This window comes from Typha latifolia, chromosome 2, assembly GCF_019914945.1.
Source record: "Typha latifolia isolate L0001 chromosome 2, TyphaL0001v2, whole genome shotgun sequence".
Taxonomy (NCBI): Eukaryota; Viridiplantae; Streptophyta; class Magnoliopsida; order Poales; family Typhaceae; genus Typha; species Typha latifolia.
Genome location: NC_133087.1, coordinates 2,785,989 through 2,803,422, shown reverse-complemented (window position 1 = coordinate 2,803,422; position 17,434 = coordinate 2,785,989). Strand labels below are relative to the sequence as shown.

Here is a 17,434-nt window from a genome sequence, read left to right as displayed (position 1 = left end):
AAAATATGAACAGTGGTATTGTGAATAGGCCGGAATAAAAATAGACTAACATGTTTTTTTTTTGGGTTTACAACAACTAATTAGAAAAGTAATTTTAATTAGTGAAAGTCGTTTATTAGTTTTTCTCATCTTCACATTTATTTGATAGATAAAAAAATTTAGGAAGACAATTTTGGTAGAACGTATTGTTCCTCCCAAAAAATATCAATTAACTTCTTGACTGCAATAAAGGAAATCAATTTTTTTTACAAAAAATAATCTTATAAATTAGCCTTCCTATTATAAAATCTTCTGTTAAAATCGAGACTAAAAACTGCAGTACATCACTAGAAAAACTCCTCCTAAAATACAACCATAGCCTATGATTGTAAGTGTGAGTAACTTTATAATTTTGATTATTAAGTTAGTGTTTGATATCAATCCAAATCTTACCAAGGCTTGCATCCTTTAACTTAGAATAAAGCATCACAGACAGTCATTGCTTTAACAATCAGGATGGATTTGAAGGACAGCAACATCTGCACCCCTAACTTCATTTCATCTCTTCGATATTAATCTCAAATCACTCAGGAGGTGATGGCTCCCATTAGCCTAATGAATGTTTTGGAGGAAGTAGTAGGTTTGGGTTTGGTAGGACCGACAAGAAGGAGCTCCAATGTATTCGAAGGTCCAAACCTTTTTCAAGTGTTTCCTTTCACTATTAAAGGAGACCTTGTTCCTGTGATAGCCTACTACTTGTATGACAAGATCTTATGTAACAACTTAATCAAAGAGACCTACCAACTTAATATTGGGGCGGTGTAATTAAACACCACTCTCGGTGAGCTATATATAGTATGCACCAATCATGGGAGAGAAGCCTTGATTATGGTTGTGTACTTTGTGTCTGGGTGTGTGTGTGTGTGTGTGTTTTCTTAGATAAGATTATGACTGTGTTTCACAAAAGGACAAACTGGATAAAATCACTCGTTAGTGGACTGTAATAAACCCTCCAATTTCCAACCTTAGTAAGAGTGTCCAGCCAACCCGAATGGCCTAATGTGGACAGCACTAACAGCCAACGGCAAAAATCCAGCAAGCTTGACCAGATTCTGCCACATTATTATAAGTTAGCTGTTACCCTGTTTGTGTGTGTGTGTGTGTGTGTGTGTGTGTGTGTGTGTGTGTGTGTGTGTGTGTGTGTGTGTGTTTTAGAGAGAGAGAGAGAGAGAGAGAGAGAGAGAGAGATTAGACGTTATGTATACATAGTAATAATGGCTAGGAGGAGTAGAGACCTTTTAGAGGTGACAGAAGAGGAAGGCTAATTTATCACAGACAATTAAGGTAATTTATAGCCAGTTCAAAAGGAAGCAAGCAAAGTAAAGTGTGCTGCTCCTGTGAGCAATAAATCCTCCCCTGTTACAGTTCCCATATTTTCTATTGCTTTGACCCTCTCAAATATCCTCCCAAGATATTCATCTCTTCCTTCTAACTAGAGATTGTGAGAGGCTTTTTGGGTTGGAGACCGCAGGAGGGTTCAAAATGGAGGTGAGCCGCTTGCAGAGGAGGTATATTGATCTCATATCAACCCTCTTTCGTGAGGTATGTAAGGCTAAAAAATTCTTATTTTCTTTGCTTTCAACTTTTATGGCCTCTTTTATGAGCTCAGATTTGATTGTGTCTTTGTTGTTCTCTGTTGATTGAAGGGAATTCTTGATACCCAGTTCACACAGCTGCAGCAACTGCAAGATGAGAGCAATCCTGACTTTGTCTTTGAGGTTGCCTCTCTTTTTTTTGGAGATTCTGAGAAACTACTCAATGAACTGAGCAGGACCCTGTGAGTAATCTGATCTCTCTCTCTCTCTCTCTCTCTCTCTCTCTCTCTCTCTCTCTCCCTGTCTCTCTCTCTCTCTCTCTCTGTGTGTGTGTGGTGTGTTTGTTGCATTCATCTCATATGGTATGATCTTGGGCTTCCTTCTATTTGGTGTATCTGTAAAGGGATCAGCATGTTGTGGATTTCAACAAAATTGATGCCCAAGTCCACCAGCTCAAAGGAAGCAGTGCCAGGTTATTAGGAATAACATTGCCATTTTTCTATGTGATCTTGTTTCTCATAATCTTTTCAAATTTGTTTTAATGGTACCAATCTTTGACATAAGCAATGCAATACTTGGCATATAAGAAACAGTGTAGGTGCACATAGAGTTACAAATGTCTGCTTAACCTTCCGCAGCTGCTGCAATGAGAGTAACGTAGAAGGGTAAACTCTGGAATCTTGAAGTTAAAGTCTTATTAATCAACCTATTAATACTATTAACTACTACTAATAGACAAGCAAACAACACTTGTGCAGATGTCTCAATTGCCTCCAGCAACTTAAACAAGAGTATTACCTTGTGAAGAGCAAGCTTGAAGCTCTATTCAGGGTATGAGAGAATCTTCCATTAAATCTCTCTTCATCTACAAACTTTGCCCCTCTAAATCTGGTTCAGTTTTTTTTTTTTCTTCTGGATGTATTGCAGCTGGAGCAGCAGATTCTTGCAGCTGGTGGGTCAGTTCCAATTATGTAGTGATGGTAATTGCAATTAAAAAAAGAGGGTGTTTTCTTCCTTTTTGCCGACTAATCATGAAGCCTTTCACTTTGTCCACATGATGTGAGACCTAACAGACTAAGGAGCTTCTTTTCAATGTTGGTTCTCTATGCTTTTTTGTTGCTTTTTTGTGTTCAGTTCCATATCTGATCTACAGAATTAGTGACTGTGAATTTTTCAACTACCTAGTTTGCAACTGTGTGCTTTGGTAGTGCTAACTTCTGGCTCTTTGATTGTTCACAAGATGTGATACAAGGCTTCTTGCTCTCAACTTCTTTTTATCAGTCCACTGTATGCAAACACAGATAGCAGTCATATGAGTCCAATAAGGCTGAAAAGAGATCCCATTTGTTAGTTTGCAACTTTAATAAACTCAGTGCTCTGGATTTCATTTTTATAATTGAATCTCTTGGTTTAGTTAAACCACACCAATCATTTCTCTAAAATTGTTTAGTACAAGGAGTAATCTTTACAAAAGATACAAACCATAGGAGCTCTTTATAAAATTCCTAACCACTGGAGATGATTCGGTATTTATCCTTTTCGCATTTGGCAGTTACCAGAAATTAGAATATGTGTGTGTCTGGAATTTATGCACTTTCACCCACACGACCAAACAAACTCTAGGTGATGCAAGCAAGTGCTTGCTTCCTTAATGGCTAAATAATTTGTCAATGGCAATTTGGTAACTTGCTGCCTATGATTAAATTTAACATTAATGCCATGTATTCTTTTGTCTATTTTTGAGAAAATGTGGGGCTTGATTTGGTAATAGTGAATGCATAGTTGAAATCATTATATTGCAACAATGTAGATGTGTTAACTAGAAATTTGTTTTCCTCTTTCTCTATTGCATCTGAATTTCTGAAGCTTATTGACACTACTTGCTTCTATAAATCATGTTAATCACCATAACACTTGTTCAGCATAGCAAGCAATTGACAAGATAAGAAGGATATTCTTCATCAGTTCTTCGATAATGCAAGGAACTTTGATTAGGATTTGTTGATACACCCTCATGCTTACGAAGAACTCTGCGGGATAACGGTGTTTAGTGGAAACCATTAAGTTCTTACTTCTCTCAAGAAAAGGAAAAAAAAAAACTCCACTGTGAGAATGCTTAATGATAATTCTGCATTGTTTCAAATGAAATGAAGCACTATTCACTCTGGCATCACATCCATGAGAATTATTTGGTTCATGCATAATCACCTTGTGCAGTTAAATCGACAATGAAGTTTACAAAATGAAACTGGACAGGGAAAAAAAATAATGCTTACCTGGTATATTGATCGATCAAAGATTCTTTAGGTCCAATTAGCGCGCCGAGGGCCAAGAATGAGACTGGAAATTGTAGGGTAACATAGCATGGAATAGAAGTCAAGAAAATGATCTCTTATTTTGATTGCAATCAGTTAGTATGCAACTGAACAACAATGAGAACAATAGGCAACTTCTTATTATGCCTTATTCAGGCACTTGTACTCCACATCTTCTTCTGTTCATCAAAACTTGCAATGACAGCAGACTGTTTCCTGTTACCTAGTAAATTTGCAAAATGAGTGTAATAGGCTCGACTACTAAAATCATCTAATATCTTCACCAAACTTCCGTTTGCCTGATTGATGGAAATCTGACCATCTTTTCTTCTATCATTACTGGCGACGACAGTAATTGGTTTTAATTGCATTTCTGGTTTAAGATTTGAATCCTGAACCAAGAGTACTGCACCAAGGAGTTCTCCCAAAAATATGTCCTGGAAATGCGCAGAGTTGGTGGTCAATAAATGATAAACTAAAGATGGAAGTTTAAAAAAGAAGAAGTAGAATTAAATATCTTCAACCTTAAAAATCTTTAGATTACTTCTATTTGCAATTGAAACACATAAGAAGCTTGTTTTGCATGCAAATTATAGCAAGTAAATGCTGGAAACTATATTGCCTACCATATGGTGGTACAATTGGTGCTTTGTTTGCAGTTTGTGCAACAATGTCAGTAAGCGATATGCAAAACTGGATTCAGGAGTCTTGCGACTAAGCTTTAGAGTTTGGCGAATCGCCCTAAATGAAGTCGCTTTACGCTGAGCACTAAGAGGAATGAGGGTGATATCTAGATCAGATTCTAGGACTGTCTTTGCCGCCAGGGGATCAAGGAAGAAGTTGAACTCAGCATACTCGTTGGATGGAACGGTAAACACGTTTCCTTTTTCACCATGTCTGTCGATGAGATGGCCACCAACTATATAAACCTTCTGCAGTCAAAGAAAACAAAGTGAATATATTGAAACAATTACACTAACATCAACTGAGAATGAGGAGGTAACCGACCTCTATCATTGAACTGGAATTCTTATCTGAGAGAACGATATTGGCCAAGTTAGTAAGTGGCCCATTTGTTAGGACAGTTATCTTGTCAGTAGGATTGATTTTCGCCACAATGGATTGCCATACTTCGAATGCCAATGGCTGCCTTAGTTCAGGATGATCAGTATCTCTTGGGGCTCCAAATTTCACTGAATTTTCACCTGTATACCTGCTCAGAAATTGTAGTAGTTTGTTATAACATCGTCGTACTCATATACCAGCAAAAGCAAATCAAAATAATTTGCTTTACTTGGAAAGGGTCAGGATGGATGGAGTAACTAAAATTTTGCTGATGGAGCTACTCTTTGAAGCTCAAAAAAAAAAACAGAGGACAGGATTTCATTTCAAACAAGTGGCAGAATTAAAGTATTGAATGTCAAATAGTAACAGAACACTGTTTTGCATTACAAAAAAAGGTGCTTTAGAACTTATTCAATTCATACTAATAATTGATATGCAAACTCAAGTTGCATCCCTAGAATATTCCTAGACACTTATCTCTAAAATATAACAAATCATAAAACACTAAAAAGACAAATGAAAGATCACTGATCATCATTTTAGTATATCTTTGGACAAGAGGTTCTACAAGAATCCAAGACTGGAATTTTGAAACAAAAAGAAAAACAACCATTAGAACTGTTACTTTCTGGAAAAACAAGATATATATATAAATTAGATGTAACAGCATGTACATGCATCAACTCCAGAATCTTAATAAATCGATCAAGGAACAACATGATAACATGTGGACATTTTCTTCTTACTATGGCTACAAAAGTTATTGAAGAAGATATACCTTCTAGGGCTTCTAGGCAAAGTCCGCGCGAGTCCATAAAGTGTGTCGGAGTCGAGGAGTCCACCACTACCTTGTGGAATAGCATTAACATACTTGCAGCCTAAAGATGGAGTGCCAAGTGCAGTAAAACTCCCAAGGCCGACTGGAATATCATCGCGGCCCATCATATGCAGAATGTCGTAAATGATATCTATTGTTGCAGCATTAGCCCAACCATTGCCACTGACCAGTATTCCCTACAGAAGAACAGAAGTGTATCGTAAAATTGACCTGATTCATAACGATTTTGATATGAGATATCAAACTGGAAAGCCTCTACCTTGAGATCTATTATTTCCACAGGTGCTTTTAGTAGGTATATGAGGGCGAGAAAGTCCCCAGCACTCATATCCATGTCAAAGACAACAGGCTTTCCCCTAGTTGCTTTCGTCAAATCAGGTTTGTAGAGAATCTCCCTGTAATATCGAAACTGTGTAGAAAGGTTAAAACGCCCAGACTGTGAAGGGAGATTTAAAACCTGCATCCATCAGTGAGAAAGTTGAGAAAATGGTCAAATAATAGAAATAGAAAAAGAAGATTCCGTAAATTGTAATCCTTCATAAAGGGACTCATGCATCTAAGATCAAAACTGAAGCATGGCATTATAAAGATGTCACTAAATGTAAGGTACAGAGGTACACACTTTACGAAATTTAAACATCTAATTTTTTTGACTAATTACTTCCAACTTTCAGATACAAAAAAGTTCGTCAGAGTTGGAGTATGCTGGTTTGATAATATGCTTGTGATGCTCTACCAGTTGAGAATAGATTGTTTTGCAGGTTTAGTATGTCTTCAAGTCCCTTGTTAAACCTCAAGAATAGACTGTTCCTCATAAACCAGACACAATCATATTCTCCTATTTCCACATAATATGGTTGTAAAGGGCAGTTATACTATAGGCACATCAGCAACTAGAAGCTTGTAGGCAGGTTTACAGAAATAAAGGAAAATCAAAACTTTTACCTCCAGAAAGTTTTTGAAAAATTCTCTATCAAGTGGGCTGTAAACATCTTCGTTAGATTTTGCTTTACTTGCAACAAGAACATGAACTGCTTCTGGACCTGATACTTCCTTTGTGTATGCATCCTGGTTGCAAGATTATAATTTGAATTATCGTCAATAAAATATTATTACAAAATTAACAGATACAAATAGGTAGATATCTTATGAGATAATATTTAGGTGGTTTTTATTATTGCATGTTGACTTAGTTTCTTCGCAAAATAATTTTGATTCCTCATAAAGTCGTCATGTTCTCAAAAGGTTTGACATTTACCCATGAGATGCAAGATTTAATCTAGTTACTCTAAAGATACAAAAGTACCTCACATTTTCCTTTCTTGCCTTCCTTCACAAAGCAAAACGGATCCTGAAGCCCAGTTTGAACATGACCGCTATGTACTCCATCAATTTGTAAATTGAACTTCGGAATTGCACGTCCGTCAAAAAATGGGTTCGAGCCGTCGTGTATACCATATGGCTTGTTAGAGGTAACTACTGTTATGTTCAAGTATTCCATCTCAGCAAATTCATTTTCACCCTGATGATCATGGCCATTGCGCATGATTGAGAGGGCTACACCAGACATAAAAGAGTCCCACATGAAATAGCTCTGTATTAGATCAAAGTAACAAAATCAGTCATCAATAAAAGTATTATGATAGCAAAAGGAACTACACTAAAGCGGCAATGATTTGCACTTAGGTAAGCTTATGCATATTTGAGGAAGTCATCTAAAGATTTACCGTATAGAATTGATTATCGAACCAAGTATCACGGGTAATTTTCAATGACTGGAAGCAGTATTGTGCCTCATATGTGTGCTGTTGTTCTTGGAACGCCATAAAGAATTCCTTGTTTATGGGGATTGTATTGGTTGCATCAAGTGGGACAAGGGTTATCGGAATGCCTGAATGGAATACCTTTACGAAACAGAATAGATATCAGACAAGTCCAAATCCTTTTCTGCAGTAAGTAGAACAGCAATGCTGACTCAACTACTATATGTAGTTTGCAGTAGCACAGGAAGAATCAACAACATTTAAATAGAAAACTGAAAGCTGAGGGTATAAAAGCCAAGGGCAGATCTGTATCGGTGAATAGAACTTGATTACTCCATTTATGATTTATTTGTGGACATGGTGTGTATATATTATAAGTGCAAGTATAGATTTACAGTGTAATCCTATTCATATACCTGATAGGCAGCAAATGGATCTCCAAATATGTTGAACTCTGCATACGGATTGCTAGTATATCCAGTAAACATGTTACCATGATCACCGCATTGTCCAGGCGTGCAAGAAGTGGTAGCATTCTTGGGACAGCAACCTGTAGGGTTTTTCGATCTTACTCCGCCACCCATAACATAAATATGCTCAACATTTCCTTTTAACTGTGGATTAGTCATAAGAAAAAGAGCAAAATTTGTGTGTGATCCAATGATGAAAACAGTAGTAGGGCCTGCAGATATTGTGTCTATTATCACTTGTTGTGCTGTGGGTTGCTGAAGAGGGATATATCTCCGATTGCCCTGTTTCCCATGGACAAAGCACTACTGATCATATGACTGAAGATTCTAAAAGATGTAAAGCATAATGCACCTAAAAGAAACTGAGGATGTACCAATAATTCACACAAATATGGACTTTGGGTGAAAAAAGAATGTCTTGCTTCAGGATTTGAATTCTAGTCATGTCTAGTGCGATATAAACAAATCAAAGAGGAAAAGAAGAAATCCCATACAAACTATAGAATTGAGACACACCGGAAAATAGTTTTATCTGCTAGATAACTGGTTGACCCAAAAAAGATTAAACTGTTATCTAAACCAACAATATGTGGCATTGCTTAATTTCTTAGCGGAAGACTTGAAGTATTTCACTATTTCTCAGTACCGGAGCTCTCGAATCTATTGATAGTTCTTATCTTGAAAACAAACACATCCAGAGAATATTTATCACCACACAATATCTAGAACTCTATACCTGTGGAAGAAAGCTTCTTCGAATTCCATAATTAGTGTCAATATCCAATCGCCCACCAGAACCTATTGGAATCGCTTGTCTATATCTGCAATCCGCTGCTGTTGACATTCCCTACAAGATATTAAGGTATTAGCATTGAAAGTTCTAAACAGAAATCAAACAAGTTATAAGTACATTCAAAAAATATATAAACTAGGGCAATTTGAATTAGAAAATCCATTTGAATTTAAGTCTCTAAAATTATAGATAGTTTTCTATACCTGCTCAATGAGAGGATGATATCCACCAACATTTGGGTATATAATACCATCATCTGATATTCCACCATCCCCTCCAACTCCAACAGGGATGTCATCGCGATTCATCATGTATAAAATATCATATAACTGATTAACAGCATGCCCAGCATCGGTCCATGCATTGGCATTAATAGTAACTGCCTGTCATCAAGTGAGATTGCAATTTTTATTGAAGTGCTTCGTTGAATTCAAAAAAGCATTAAAAACATAAAAACAAAACCAAAACCAAAACCTTGAGATCAAACTCTGATCGGTTCTGCTTCAAGAGATACAGAAGGGCAAAGAAATCGTCCGTATCAACATCAGTGTCCAAAAGAATCCGCCGCGGCTCTTTGGCCTCGGCGACGAAGAATCCCAACACCATCACAAGAACCCACCATTGCAACCCCCTCCTCCTCATCATCATCTTCGTCATAGAACAGGAATACTTACAGAGAGGCAGAGAGGACTGTGGATAGGTGTGGAAAGTTGCAGTTATATGATACCCACAAAAAGAAAAACACAACCACATTGATCAGAGAGAGAGAGATATATTAATGGCAGGAAGAATAAAGAAGTAATTGAGTATAAGTCCATGACTCCGATCCAGTTTTGTCGGCTCGACTAAACCGCGACGACCTTGGGGAAGATTCGCTACTCCCGATTACTACTAGGTTGAGGCTTATCATGACGTTGTCAACGTAATGAGGGGTTGAGGCGCCAAAAGAGTCCTTTGCGGTTGGTGGGATAGCTTATTTTAGACGCATTAAATATTGAGTCGCCCTCCAATTACACTTCTTTTTTGACCCGCCATACTCAGAAATCTAACCCCCTCCTTGTTCGCCAAAGAATACATATCAATACTAATATAACTAGTCTAATATCTTATATTAATAATATAAACTATTATAATGATTAGTTACATTATTATATTAATATATAATATTTATATTTGATGTGACGTAAAATTTGAAAGAAAAGGAAAGAAGACTTATACTAAACTAAATTTGTTATTATTCGATAATTGAGTGAGGAGCTTTTGGACAAACTTATATTTTGTTCATTCAAATAGATTACATCTCAAACTAACTCTATGGCACTATAGCATCAAACGCTGATAAGTTTAACATTTTAACTTTAGATAAAAATATCAAAATTTTATTTTATAAAATACTTAATTATAGAGTGCTTTACGTTTATAAAATACCGAAGAAGAGTTGAGCCGTTTTATGTTTAGAAAAGGGTGAAAAGTTATAAATTATTTTTCAAAGTATCTCCCTATGCAAACTTTTTCCAAATTAGTATGATAATAGAATTATTATCTCAAACAATAATTTTTTGTGGATTAATTAATTTTCTAATACATTAGAAAAACTATTAGAAAAGTTATTAGAAGACAATTTTTTTTCACCATTTTTTCTATATAAAACGCTTTCAGAGAGAAGATTTGTATATAAATAGCTTCCAAGAATATATAAATCGCTTTCAAGAAAGCGATTTATACAGGAAAGTGATTTATACCTTATAATTTCTTATTAGAAAAGTTTGGTAGAGCCATTGTCTTATTTTATAATTTCTGAGCCTAGTTGGTTGAGGATAATTACTACATCATTCTATCTTATAGATTTTTTTTCATATCTTCATAATAACATATTTTATAATTAAAATGAATAATTCAATGTAAAAAAAATTTCTTTCTTACCCACTGTAAAGTTATGATAATCTAAACTTTTTTAAATTTTACTCTATTAAAAAAACTAATTAATTATTAAAAATCAATGTCCGACTGCGCTGTTGTAATAGTTTAGAAAATAGTTTTCGACAGTATTCTACTTCCAAAAATATTTTCAACTTTTAGTAGCAGTTTGGTAAAAAACTCTTATCTAAACCACTCCTTACTGTACCATATGGAATGAGTTATGGCGACGTCAAAGTAGAACCTTCTTCTTGGTCAGAAAATATACAAACGAGAGAAAACAAGAAGGACGAGAAGAGAGCCAAAAGTTTGTGTCACCAATGGCATATAGAGCAATTAAATTTGGTTGTGTGTATATATTAGACTTTTTCTTTTAACACAATCTCTGGAGTCATTCTAAACTTTCTCAGCCGTTCATATTTATTAAGGGGGTTTATTTTTAAACCAGTTTAGTACACTAAATTAGTTTAGTATATCCGTGAATTTAAGTTTTGGATAGAAAAGGGTGAGATGTCAAAGATTCCTTTTGTACGATATTTTGTTTTCTTCCCACACCCCCCACCCCACTTATTTTGTCTTTCTTTAGCTTTATTTATGGCTTCACACATCAGCCAACAAAGTTCCAGTCAATGTCCTCTTTAAAATTCCTTCAGTCTTTCTTTTTTGTAGTTTTATTCATTCTAACTAAGTTTTATAAATTTAATACACACGAGAAAAGATAGATACTCTAGAAATAACCCCACTATTGGGGCAACAAGGAAAAAATATAAACATCAAGCCTGGAGAATCGTATAAGATCTAAATAAAATAACATCCAAAATATACAAATATAATAGTCAGCAAAAGATCCAAGAAGACAACATTTTGCCCCCAATCGTTGTAGAGATTTCGCCTTTATACAAAAGATTTAAAGCACAACTGCTTCCTGCTGCACCTCTAGTTTCAAGAAAAAGAAAGAATGAAAACTGCATCCTGCACCTCATTAGCTAGATGTTATACTTGGCCTCTATTAGATTGACAAGAGAAGAAAGTCATAACTTTATGAAGCTGCTTTAATGAGGAAAATGAAATTGAAAGTGAATTATTCATTTCTCAATACATATTGCACCCAGACAATAATTACCATAACTAATTACCTCATCAAACACTTCTAAATAATTATGCTAAACCCTACAAACTTATGACTCCTTCCTTGCACTCTCAACCGAGTCACTCCCATGAATAATATTCCTGCACAAGAATCAAATGAGCACTAAATCAAAGTATTACAAAATGTTGCCATGTAGTTTTGCCTAAATTTAAATTACCCACCTAAAATTCTCTGTCTACCGTTATACGCCCCCCTATTGTTTAGAGTAATATAAAACTATTAACTTTCCGTAAAAAAAATCAAAAAAGGAATTTTTTTTAATATTACAATGTCAAAATTGTCCTTCTCCTTTTATTAATTTTACTCATCGTATCATAGTCTTCAAATTAATAATAAAATGCACTGTTAACCTCTTATACCTTCTCTTATCTAAAGATTACAAGCCTCAGTTCTAGTTATTATCTAACTATCACAATGTGCATCCTTTTAAATATATGATTATTAAATACAAAATTTCACTCATCCTAAAAATATAGTAGAAGATTTATATTTACTCGAGCAATAAAATTATTAATATCACAGGGGTATTATGATAATATATACTTTCTTTGTTAAGTTTAGATGAATTTTTTAACAGTTTCATATCAATCTAAATTACAAGGCAACAAAGTAATACAATTATAAAACTTTAAGGAAATAATTTAATTTTAGAGATAGCCACAGGAGAAAAATTGCTATTGTGCTCTTACCTCCACCATTTCATCAACCAAACATGACCTCCAGGCTGCAACTCTCCAGTTAATGAACAAATTTAGTCAAAATAAGAATCATCCTATTTGTGTGTGTGTGGATAAGATGCAGAACAAGGAGACCATGTGATCTTGTCAACGAGAGGCGTCCACCTTGGTGTGTGTGGATAAGGCAGAAACAATCATCAATCCACTATAGATGTGGCCTGAGCTCCAGCCCAGCACTGGGACACTAACCTCTTCATTGTACCAGATAAAAGCAAAAGAAATTATTTCACTTATAAAGGACTCTCTCTAACTATTAGCCATTTTCTTAAAGTACACTTTTTAAGCTGTTTTAGATATATGCAGAACTTCTAAACTATTAAAAATACTTTATACTCCTGACACCGTTAATGAAAAAAAAAATCATTCTAACACAGGTATAAAGAGTATATTAGTATTTTTTTTTTCTTTAAAAGAGATTTCTAATAGTTTAAAATGCCTATTTGTATCAAAAAATTATTTAAGGGTGTATATAAAAATGATCAATTGTTTAGGACAGTGATCCAATCGAGATGCGTACTATTTGCATTTATGACCCCCACCAGATCTCATTAGCTTGAGTCCTGTGATACGTAAGCACCCAAAACTTCGTATTATCTGCAATAGAATATGCAAGCAAATAAGGCCAACAAAATTAAAAATAGAAAATAAAACTTTTTCCTTATGTACAACATGTTTCCATAGATATTTAACTTTGCAACTAGATTATCAACCAATGACTAGAGAACACACAAGTTTTTGCTCAAAGAAGCATACGGGACCATTAATAGTATTTCTTGCATTTGATGGGATCCTTTACCTGGCGTACACGACAAAGCCCAAGAACCATATCGTCTATCAACAATCATCTTTTGGCTTTATTAAAAAAACAATTAAAAAAAACAATCATCTTTTGGCTTTATGAAATGATTGGGTTTCTTCTACTTTCTCCCACGCCACTTTCTATGTTGGGAGGGCTCTTTTATGGGCTCATTGGTGTTTTAACCCAATGATCATCACCTAAGAAAGAAACCGCCTAAAAGATAACTGACTTTACTTTCTGGTAGAAAGAATCAACAAAGGCCTTTCGGCAAGTTGGATAAGAAAGATGCTGATGATTGATAAGGATTTTTCCTTTTTCTTTTTTAAGAGAAGTGGTGTTTTAGTTAAACCAAAATCTGCGGAGAAGACTGGGCAGATAGCACTAGTAGCCTGATTTGGCTCACAAGTCACAATGGAATTGAACTCACAAGTGAGTAGTTTCATTTAGCTAGCTTGGAAAATAGCATATCTCTAATACTAAACACATTCAGAGTTGGATAAATAAGCAATCTAATTCGATAAAGTTACTGATAGAAACACTTCCTAGGGAAAGTAGGGTTCTTTTTATTTATGAATTAAACTAATTTAGGTGCTCAAAGGAAATTGTGCATACATGCAAGCAGTTTCATCAGAATTCCTAAATCATCTTCTCCTCTATTTAGATGCTTTCAACACATAAACAGGTACCATAGCTACCATAGCAGAACCTAATTAATTACATATCAATCACTCTAGATACTCTTTACCTATGATGCCATTCAGGACAAGCAGAATGCCTGAAGATAATAATGGTAATGCGAAATTGAGTTTTATCATAAAACACCGAGAAATCGAGATCCCAAATACCAAAATTTTCACAAACTTCTCAAAGAATTAAATTTTCCAGCTACAGGTGAGCACAACTATTCCATGGACAGATTGAGCACACCATTTATATATCTTGAAATACAAACCCAATTCCTAGTAAATCAGTTAAACATCAGTTTGCTTTCGTTAGCCGTGGCCCATGCAAGCAAGACATGCCTGAACACAGTTCTAATCTAGCTTAGGGTTTTCTTGAATTGAAGTTATCTTCTCACCATATTAAGACTAAAAATTCTAGTTTTTGACAATCAGCTGAACTATGCTTTTATCCTATGGGAGATAATGTTGATTATGTCATTATAAAGCATGTGTCGACAGGATCTAGGACTGCCATCTGTAGACAAGAAAAAGAGAGGCAGTCTTAATTCCCACCTTAGCTTTCCTAAAGGAAGCATTTGGTCCCATCCTAAAAAAGGAGTGGCTAGCTCTAGATCTGCTGAAAATAGGACACAAAAGTTTGAAAAGTGATCCTACAACAAACGAATAACTATTTAACTCAACTAGTGCCTAATACTAAAATAATTCTCGTCACTTTTAAATATGTTGAACATCTTGCATGAACGATTATTGTGTTTCATGAAAAAATAAAGGTTCTTATTAATTATCTTTCTTAGAATGGTTTATGGTAATGAAGTATATATAAAGAAAAAAGCTTTGCATATTGCTATAATTCTATGAAAATTTTATTTAAACCTTGTGTATCAATCCTTCTTGTTACACGGTTCATCCTATCAGCCCATCAATATCGTGTAAGACTGAACCCACTCCTCATATCTGTGGTCATGCTTGATAGACATCGAAAATATAGACAAGCTTTTTATACACAAACAAAAGTCAAAAAGATATAATCCCTAGATCCTACGAGTATCCTAATGTTGAGAGGACTACCAAGCACCATGAGAAATTCCACATGCCAAATGACAGATGCATGACAAACTTATTGATAGATGAAATAAACCAAAGAGGTAATAGCTTTATGCGAACTTCTTAATCTCGCTAAAGTTGGAATCCCATTTGTACGAAGCTATTTCCCCCCAATGATACAAGTTGAGCATGGACATATATGCTAGCATATTAATAAACTTATGATTTTTCATGTTGATCCATTGATTGGCAATGTTCTATGACTACAATTACATACAGGAAAAGGATGTTACCTGGAGCAGTTCCAGCACAAGAAATTTAATTAGTAATCTCGAACAACAAATTCTCAATATGAATGCTGTGATTCAAAACATAGCATATTGTGCTTGTTCCTCTTAATGATTAGTTGTATAGAAAATGTTTTACCTAAGTAAAGGAAACTTCAAATAAAATTTGGATTTCAGGTGAAAACGATCATATTTATCAAGAGTGCTTGATATTTCCTCTATAGATAGAGGGATCCATGTCAACAGTAAAATACAAATAGACTATAAGTATGTGTACCACTCATGGTTTGAAGTTTCAGTTCCAATTTCGATTTCGGCTCCATTAAAAGACTAAATATTTCAGTCAATTTCAGTTCTAGTTTCTTTGTGTCAAATTTTGACTTTCTTTAATAAATAGTCTTATTTATCTTATTTTTCAATGCATTACAAAAGACCTAATAGCATAAAAGCAATGAGGTTTTTAGTTAGGTAAATTTAATTCATGTCCAAATCCAGCTCAAAATCTAAAACATACTTTCAAAAATATTGTTATAAGGACAGTTTCAGTTGGATGCCAGTTTTGCAGGAAGTTTTTGTTCGGATAGGACCGAAACGTAAAATATTTCAGTGAAACATCTCGGTTTCAGACAGAACGTCAAACCATGGTCCCACTCATTATGTGTAATGCTAACTCAAATCATGCAAAATGTTAAGAATGTTCCACAGATCAAATTATTAATTAGTTAAAGCAAACCAAGAGACCTGCTGAGGATAAAATGTTAATTAATTAATTTAGTTATCATCGCATCTAAGCATCTATTTGAATCTATGCACCAATCGGTCACACATAATGAGCAGATAAATGAGATGACCATTTTATTAAGATTATAACCACACCTTGATTTTTTTGTGGAACAGAAATTTCTAATTCCGTAAACAACAAACATAGAAAAAAGTCTATAGAGTAACTTTCTTAGACTGCTAATATGCTCAATCTCTTCTTTTTTGTTTCTCACTAGTATGAAACACTAACGTCAGAAGCCACAACCATTGAAATAGAGCTAAATTTAGGCCATTTCATAGATTCCTAACTTGCAACTAATACTTTAGTGGATTTCTACTAACACAAATGGAGTTGTAAATCTGCACAAGATGTGAAATTGCAGATATTTCTGCATCTTTTTCCCCCTTTTCATCAATGAAAAATCTCTCTGTTTCCCGGCATTGAGAGACGACACCTCAGATTAGGCACTCCAGCAAACATTTTTCCTCGGCAATAATTCCTAACTCACAAACGATTTATTAAACCACCAGTTTGACACATCAAACGAGAGTACAATTAAGAACGAATCAACTATCAAAATAACATCTGAAAGAATAAAGCACGTATTCTAAGCGCTACATTACAATTGCGAAAGAGAAGAAAAATAAAAGTGACACAAAACCTGGTCACTTCCTCAGGATCCGACGAGTGGCAGCGACGGCCGCCTTCGGATCGCTAACGGATCCCGAGTCAGACTCGTCGTGGATCCATCCCACGGATTTCTGCGCCTCAAGGACGAACTGCGAGATCCCTGAAACATAGATGGGCAAATCATTGTGAGATCGGAAGAAAGAAGAGATGGAAGGAGAGAGAAGGGAAAAGATTTGAGCGGATTCTAGAACCTTCTTGGACGGTTTGGCGCTTCTCGCGGATCTCGTGGATGGTGGCGGAGAGCTTCCAGTAGAGGGGTCGGCCAACGTAGAACGCGAGGAGGAGGAGAGCGACCGCGACGGCGAGGCGGAGAGAAACCCTGGCAGCGGTGGAAGCCATGACCGAGCTCGCTGACTTGTATGGGGGGGACGAGAGTGGAGCTTCGAGATGGGCGGTGCCAAAGAAGGCGAAGTTAGTCGGTGCGACGGTGCCACTGATCGCCCGAGTCTCGCTACGTAACGCTTAAATTGTTTCTTTCGTGAATAAGAAAATATAAAAACAATGAAAATAATACCAACATTGTTGAGGCCCAAAGCCAGCCCGATA

General features: G+C 35.5%; 3 protein-coding genes across 10 annotated transcripts; 1 reads left to right on the top strand and 2 right to left on the bottom strand.

Moving 5' to 3' along the window:
* The first annotated feature begins 1,133 nt into the window (after nucleotides 1-1,133).
* LOC140781300 (histidine-containing phosphotransfer protein 1) lies at nucleotides 1,134-2,788 on the top strand. 3 transcript variants are annotated; one of them, XM_073127231.1, is made up of 7 exons: nucleotides 1,134-1,323; nucleotides 1,476-1,581; nucleotides 1,686-1,816; nucleotides 1,978-2,046; nucleotides 2,162-2,239; nucleotides 2,333-2,405; nucleotides 2,502-2,788. In XM_073127231.1, the coding sequence occupies exons 2-7, from the start codon at nucleotides 1,522-1,524 to the stop codon at nucleotides 2,547-2,549; spliced, it is 459 nt and encodes a 152-aa protein (XP_072983332.1). In that variant the 5' UTR covers nucleotides 1,134-1,323; nucleotides 1,476-1,521; the 3' UTR covers nucleotides 2,550-2,788. The 3 variants fall into 3 exon arrangements, with proteins under 3 accessions (XP_072983332.1, XP_072983334.1, XP_072983333.1); XM_073127233.1 differs by having other exon boundaries at nucleotides 1,136-1,323; nucleotides 1,478-1,581; nucleotides 2,168-2,239; XM_073127232.1 differs by lacking the exon at nucleotides 1,134-1,323 and adding an exon at nucleotides 1,360-1,376.
* Nucleotides 2,789-3,941: 1,153 nt separating this feature from the next.
* Nucleotides 3,942-9,781, bottom strand: LOC140781299 (nucleoside hydrolase 3-like). 2 transcript variants are annotated; one of them, XM_073127228.1, is made up of 12 exons: nucleotides 9,293-9,781; nucleotides 9,022-9,201; nucleotides 8,762-8,872; nucleotides 7,972-8,307; nucleotides 7,520-7,696; nucleotides 7,099-7,386; nucleotides 6,738-6,860; nucleotides 6,052-6,249; nucleotides 5,733-5,968; nucleotides 4,898-5,102; nucleotides 4,516-4,821; nucleotides 3,942-4,326 (listed from the first exon to the last, which is right to left on the bottom strand). In XM_073127228.1, the coding sequence occupies exons 1-12, from the start codon at nucleotides 9,569-9,571 to the stop codon at nucleotides 4,042-4,044; spliced, it is 2,724 nt and encodes a 907-aa protein (XP_072983329.1). In that variant the 5' UTR covers nucleotides 9,572-9,781; the 3' UTR covers nucleotides 3,942-4,041. The 2 variants fall into 2 exon arrangements, with proteins under 2 accessions (XP_072983329.1, XP_072983331.1); XM_073127230.1 differs by having other exon boundaries at nucleotides 4,516-4,818.
* Nucleotides 9,782-11,515: 1,734 nt separating this feature from the next.
* On the bottom strand, nucleotides 11,516-17,434 carry LOC140782022 (uncharacterized). 5 transcript variants are annotated; one of them, XR_012107779.1, is made up of 5 exons: nucleotides 17,080-17,432; nucleotides 16,860-16,988; nucleotides 13,162-13,216; nucleotides 12,575-12,813; nucleotides 11,516-11,965 (listed from the first exon to the last, which is right to left on the bottom strand). XR_012107779.1 is itself a non-coding variant. In XM_073128348.1 (3 exons), the coding sequence occupies exons 1-2, from the start codon at nucleotides 17,225-17,227 to the stop codon at nucleotides 16,864-16,866; spliced, it is 273 nt and encodes a 90-aa protein (XP_072984449.1). In that variant the 5' UTR covers nucleotides 17,228-17,434; the 3' UTR covers nucleotides 15,539-16,697; nucleotides 16,860-16,863. The 5 variants fall into 5 exon arrangements, 2 of the variants coding, with proteins under 2 accessions (XP_072984449.1, XP_072984448.1); XR_012107778.1 differs by having other exon boundaries at nucleotides 13,140-13,216; nucleotides 17,080-17,428; XR_012107780.1 differs by lacking the exon at nucleotides 12,575-12,813 and having other exon boundaries at nucleotides 13,140-13,216; nucleotides 17,080-17,428.

What these genes read in the sequence shown, in the direction of transcription:
- LOC140782022 (XM_073128348.1), bottom strand. Translation starts at nt 17,227, where the DNA reads ATGGCTTCCACCGCTGCCAGGGTTTCTCTCCGCCTCGCCGTCGCGGTC. An exon ending in GCGCCAAACCGTCCAAGAAG is followed by an intron (nt 16,989 to 17,079) that starts GTTCTAGAATCC and finishes TCTATGTTTCAG; the next exon opens with GGATCTCGCAGTTCGTCCTT.
- LOC140781299 (XM_073127228.1), bottom strand. Translation starts at nt 9,571, where the DNA reads ATGTGGTTGTGTTTTTCTTTTTGTGGGTATCATATAACTGCAACTTTC. An exon ending in TCGATAATCAATTCTATACG is followed by an intron (nt 7,387 to 7,519) that starts GTAAATCTTTAG and finishes GATCTAATACAG; the next exon opens with AGCTATTTCATGTGGGACTC. An exon ending in ATTCCAGTTCAATGATAGAG is followed by an intron (nt 4,822 to 4,897) that starts GTCGGTTACCTC and finishes CTTTGACTGCAG; the next exon opens with AAGGTTTATATAGTTGGTGG.
- LOC140781300 (XM_073127231.1), top strand. Translation starts at nt 1,522, where the DNA reads ATGGAGGTGAGCCGCTTGCAGAGGAGGTATATTGATCTCATATCAACC. An exon ending in TATCAACCCTCTTTCGTGAG is followed by an intron (nt 1,582 to 1,685) that starts GTATGTAAGGCT and finishes TGTTGATTGAAG; the next exon opens with GGAATTCTTGATACCCAGTT. An exon ending in AGCTTGAAGCTCTATTCAGG is followed by an intron (nt 2,406 to 2,501) that starts GTATGAGAGAAT and finishes GATGTATTGCAG; the next exon opens with CTGGAGCAGCAGATTCTTGC.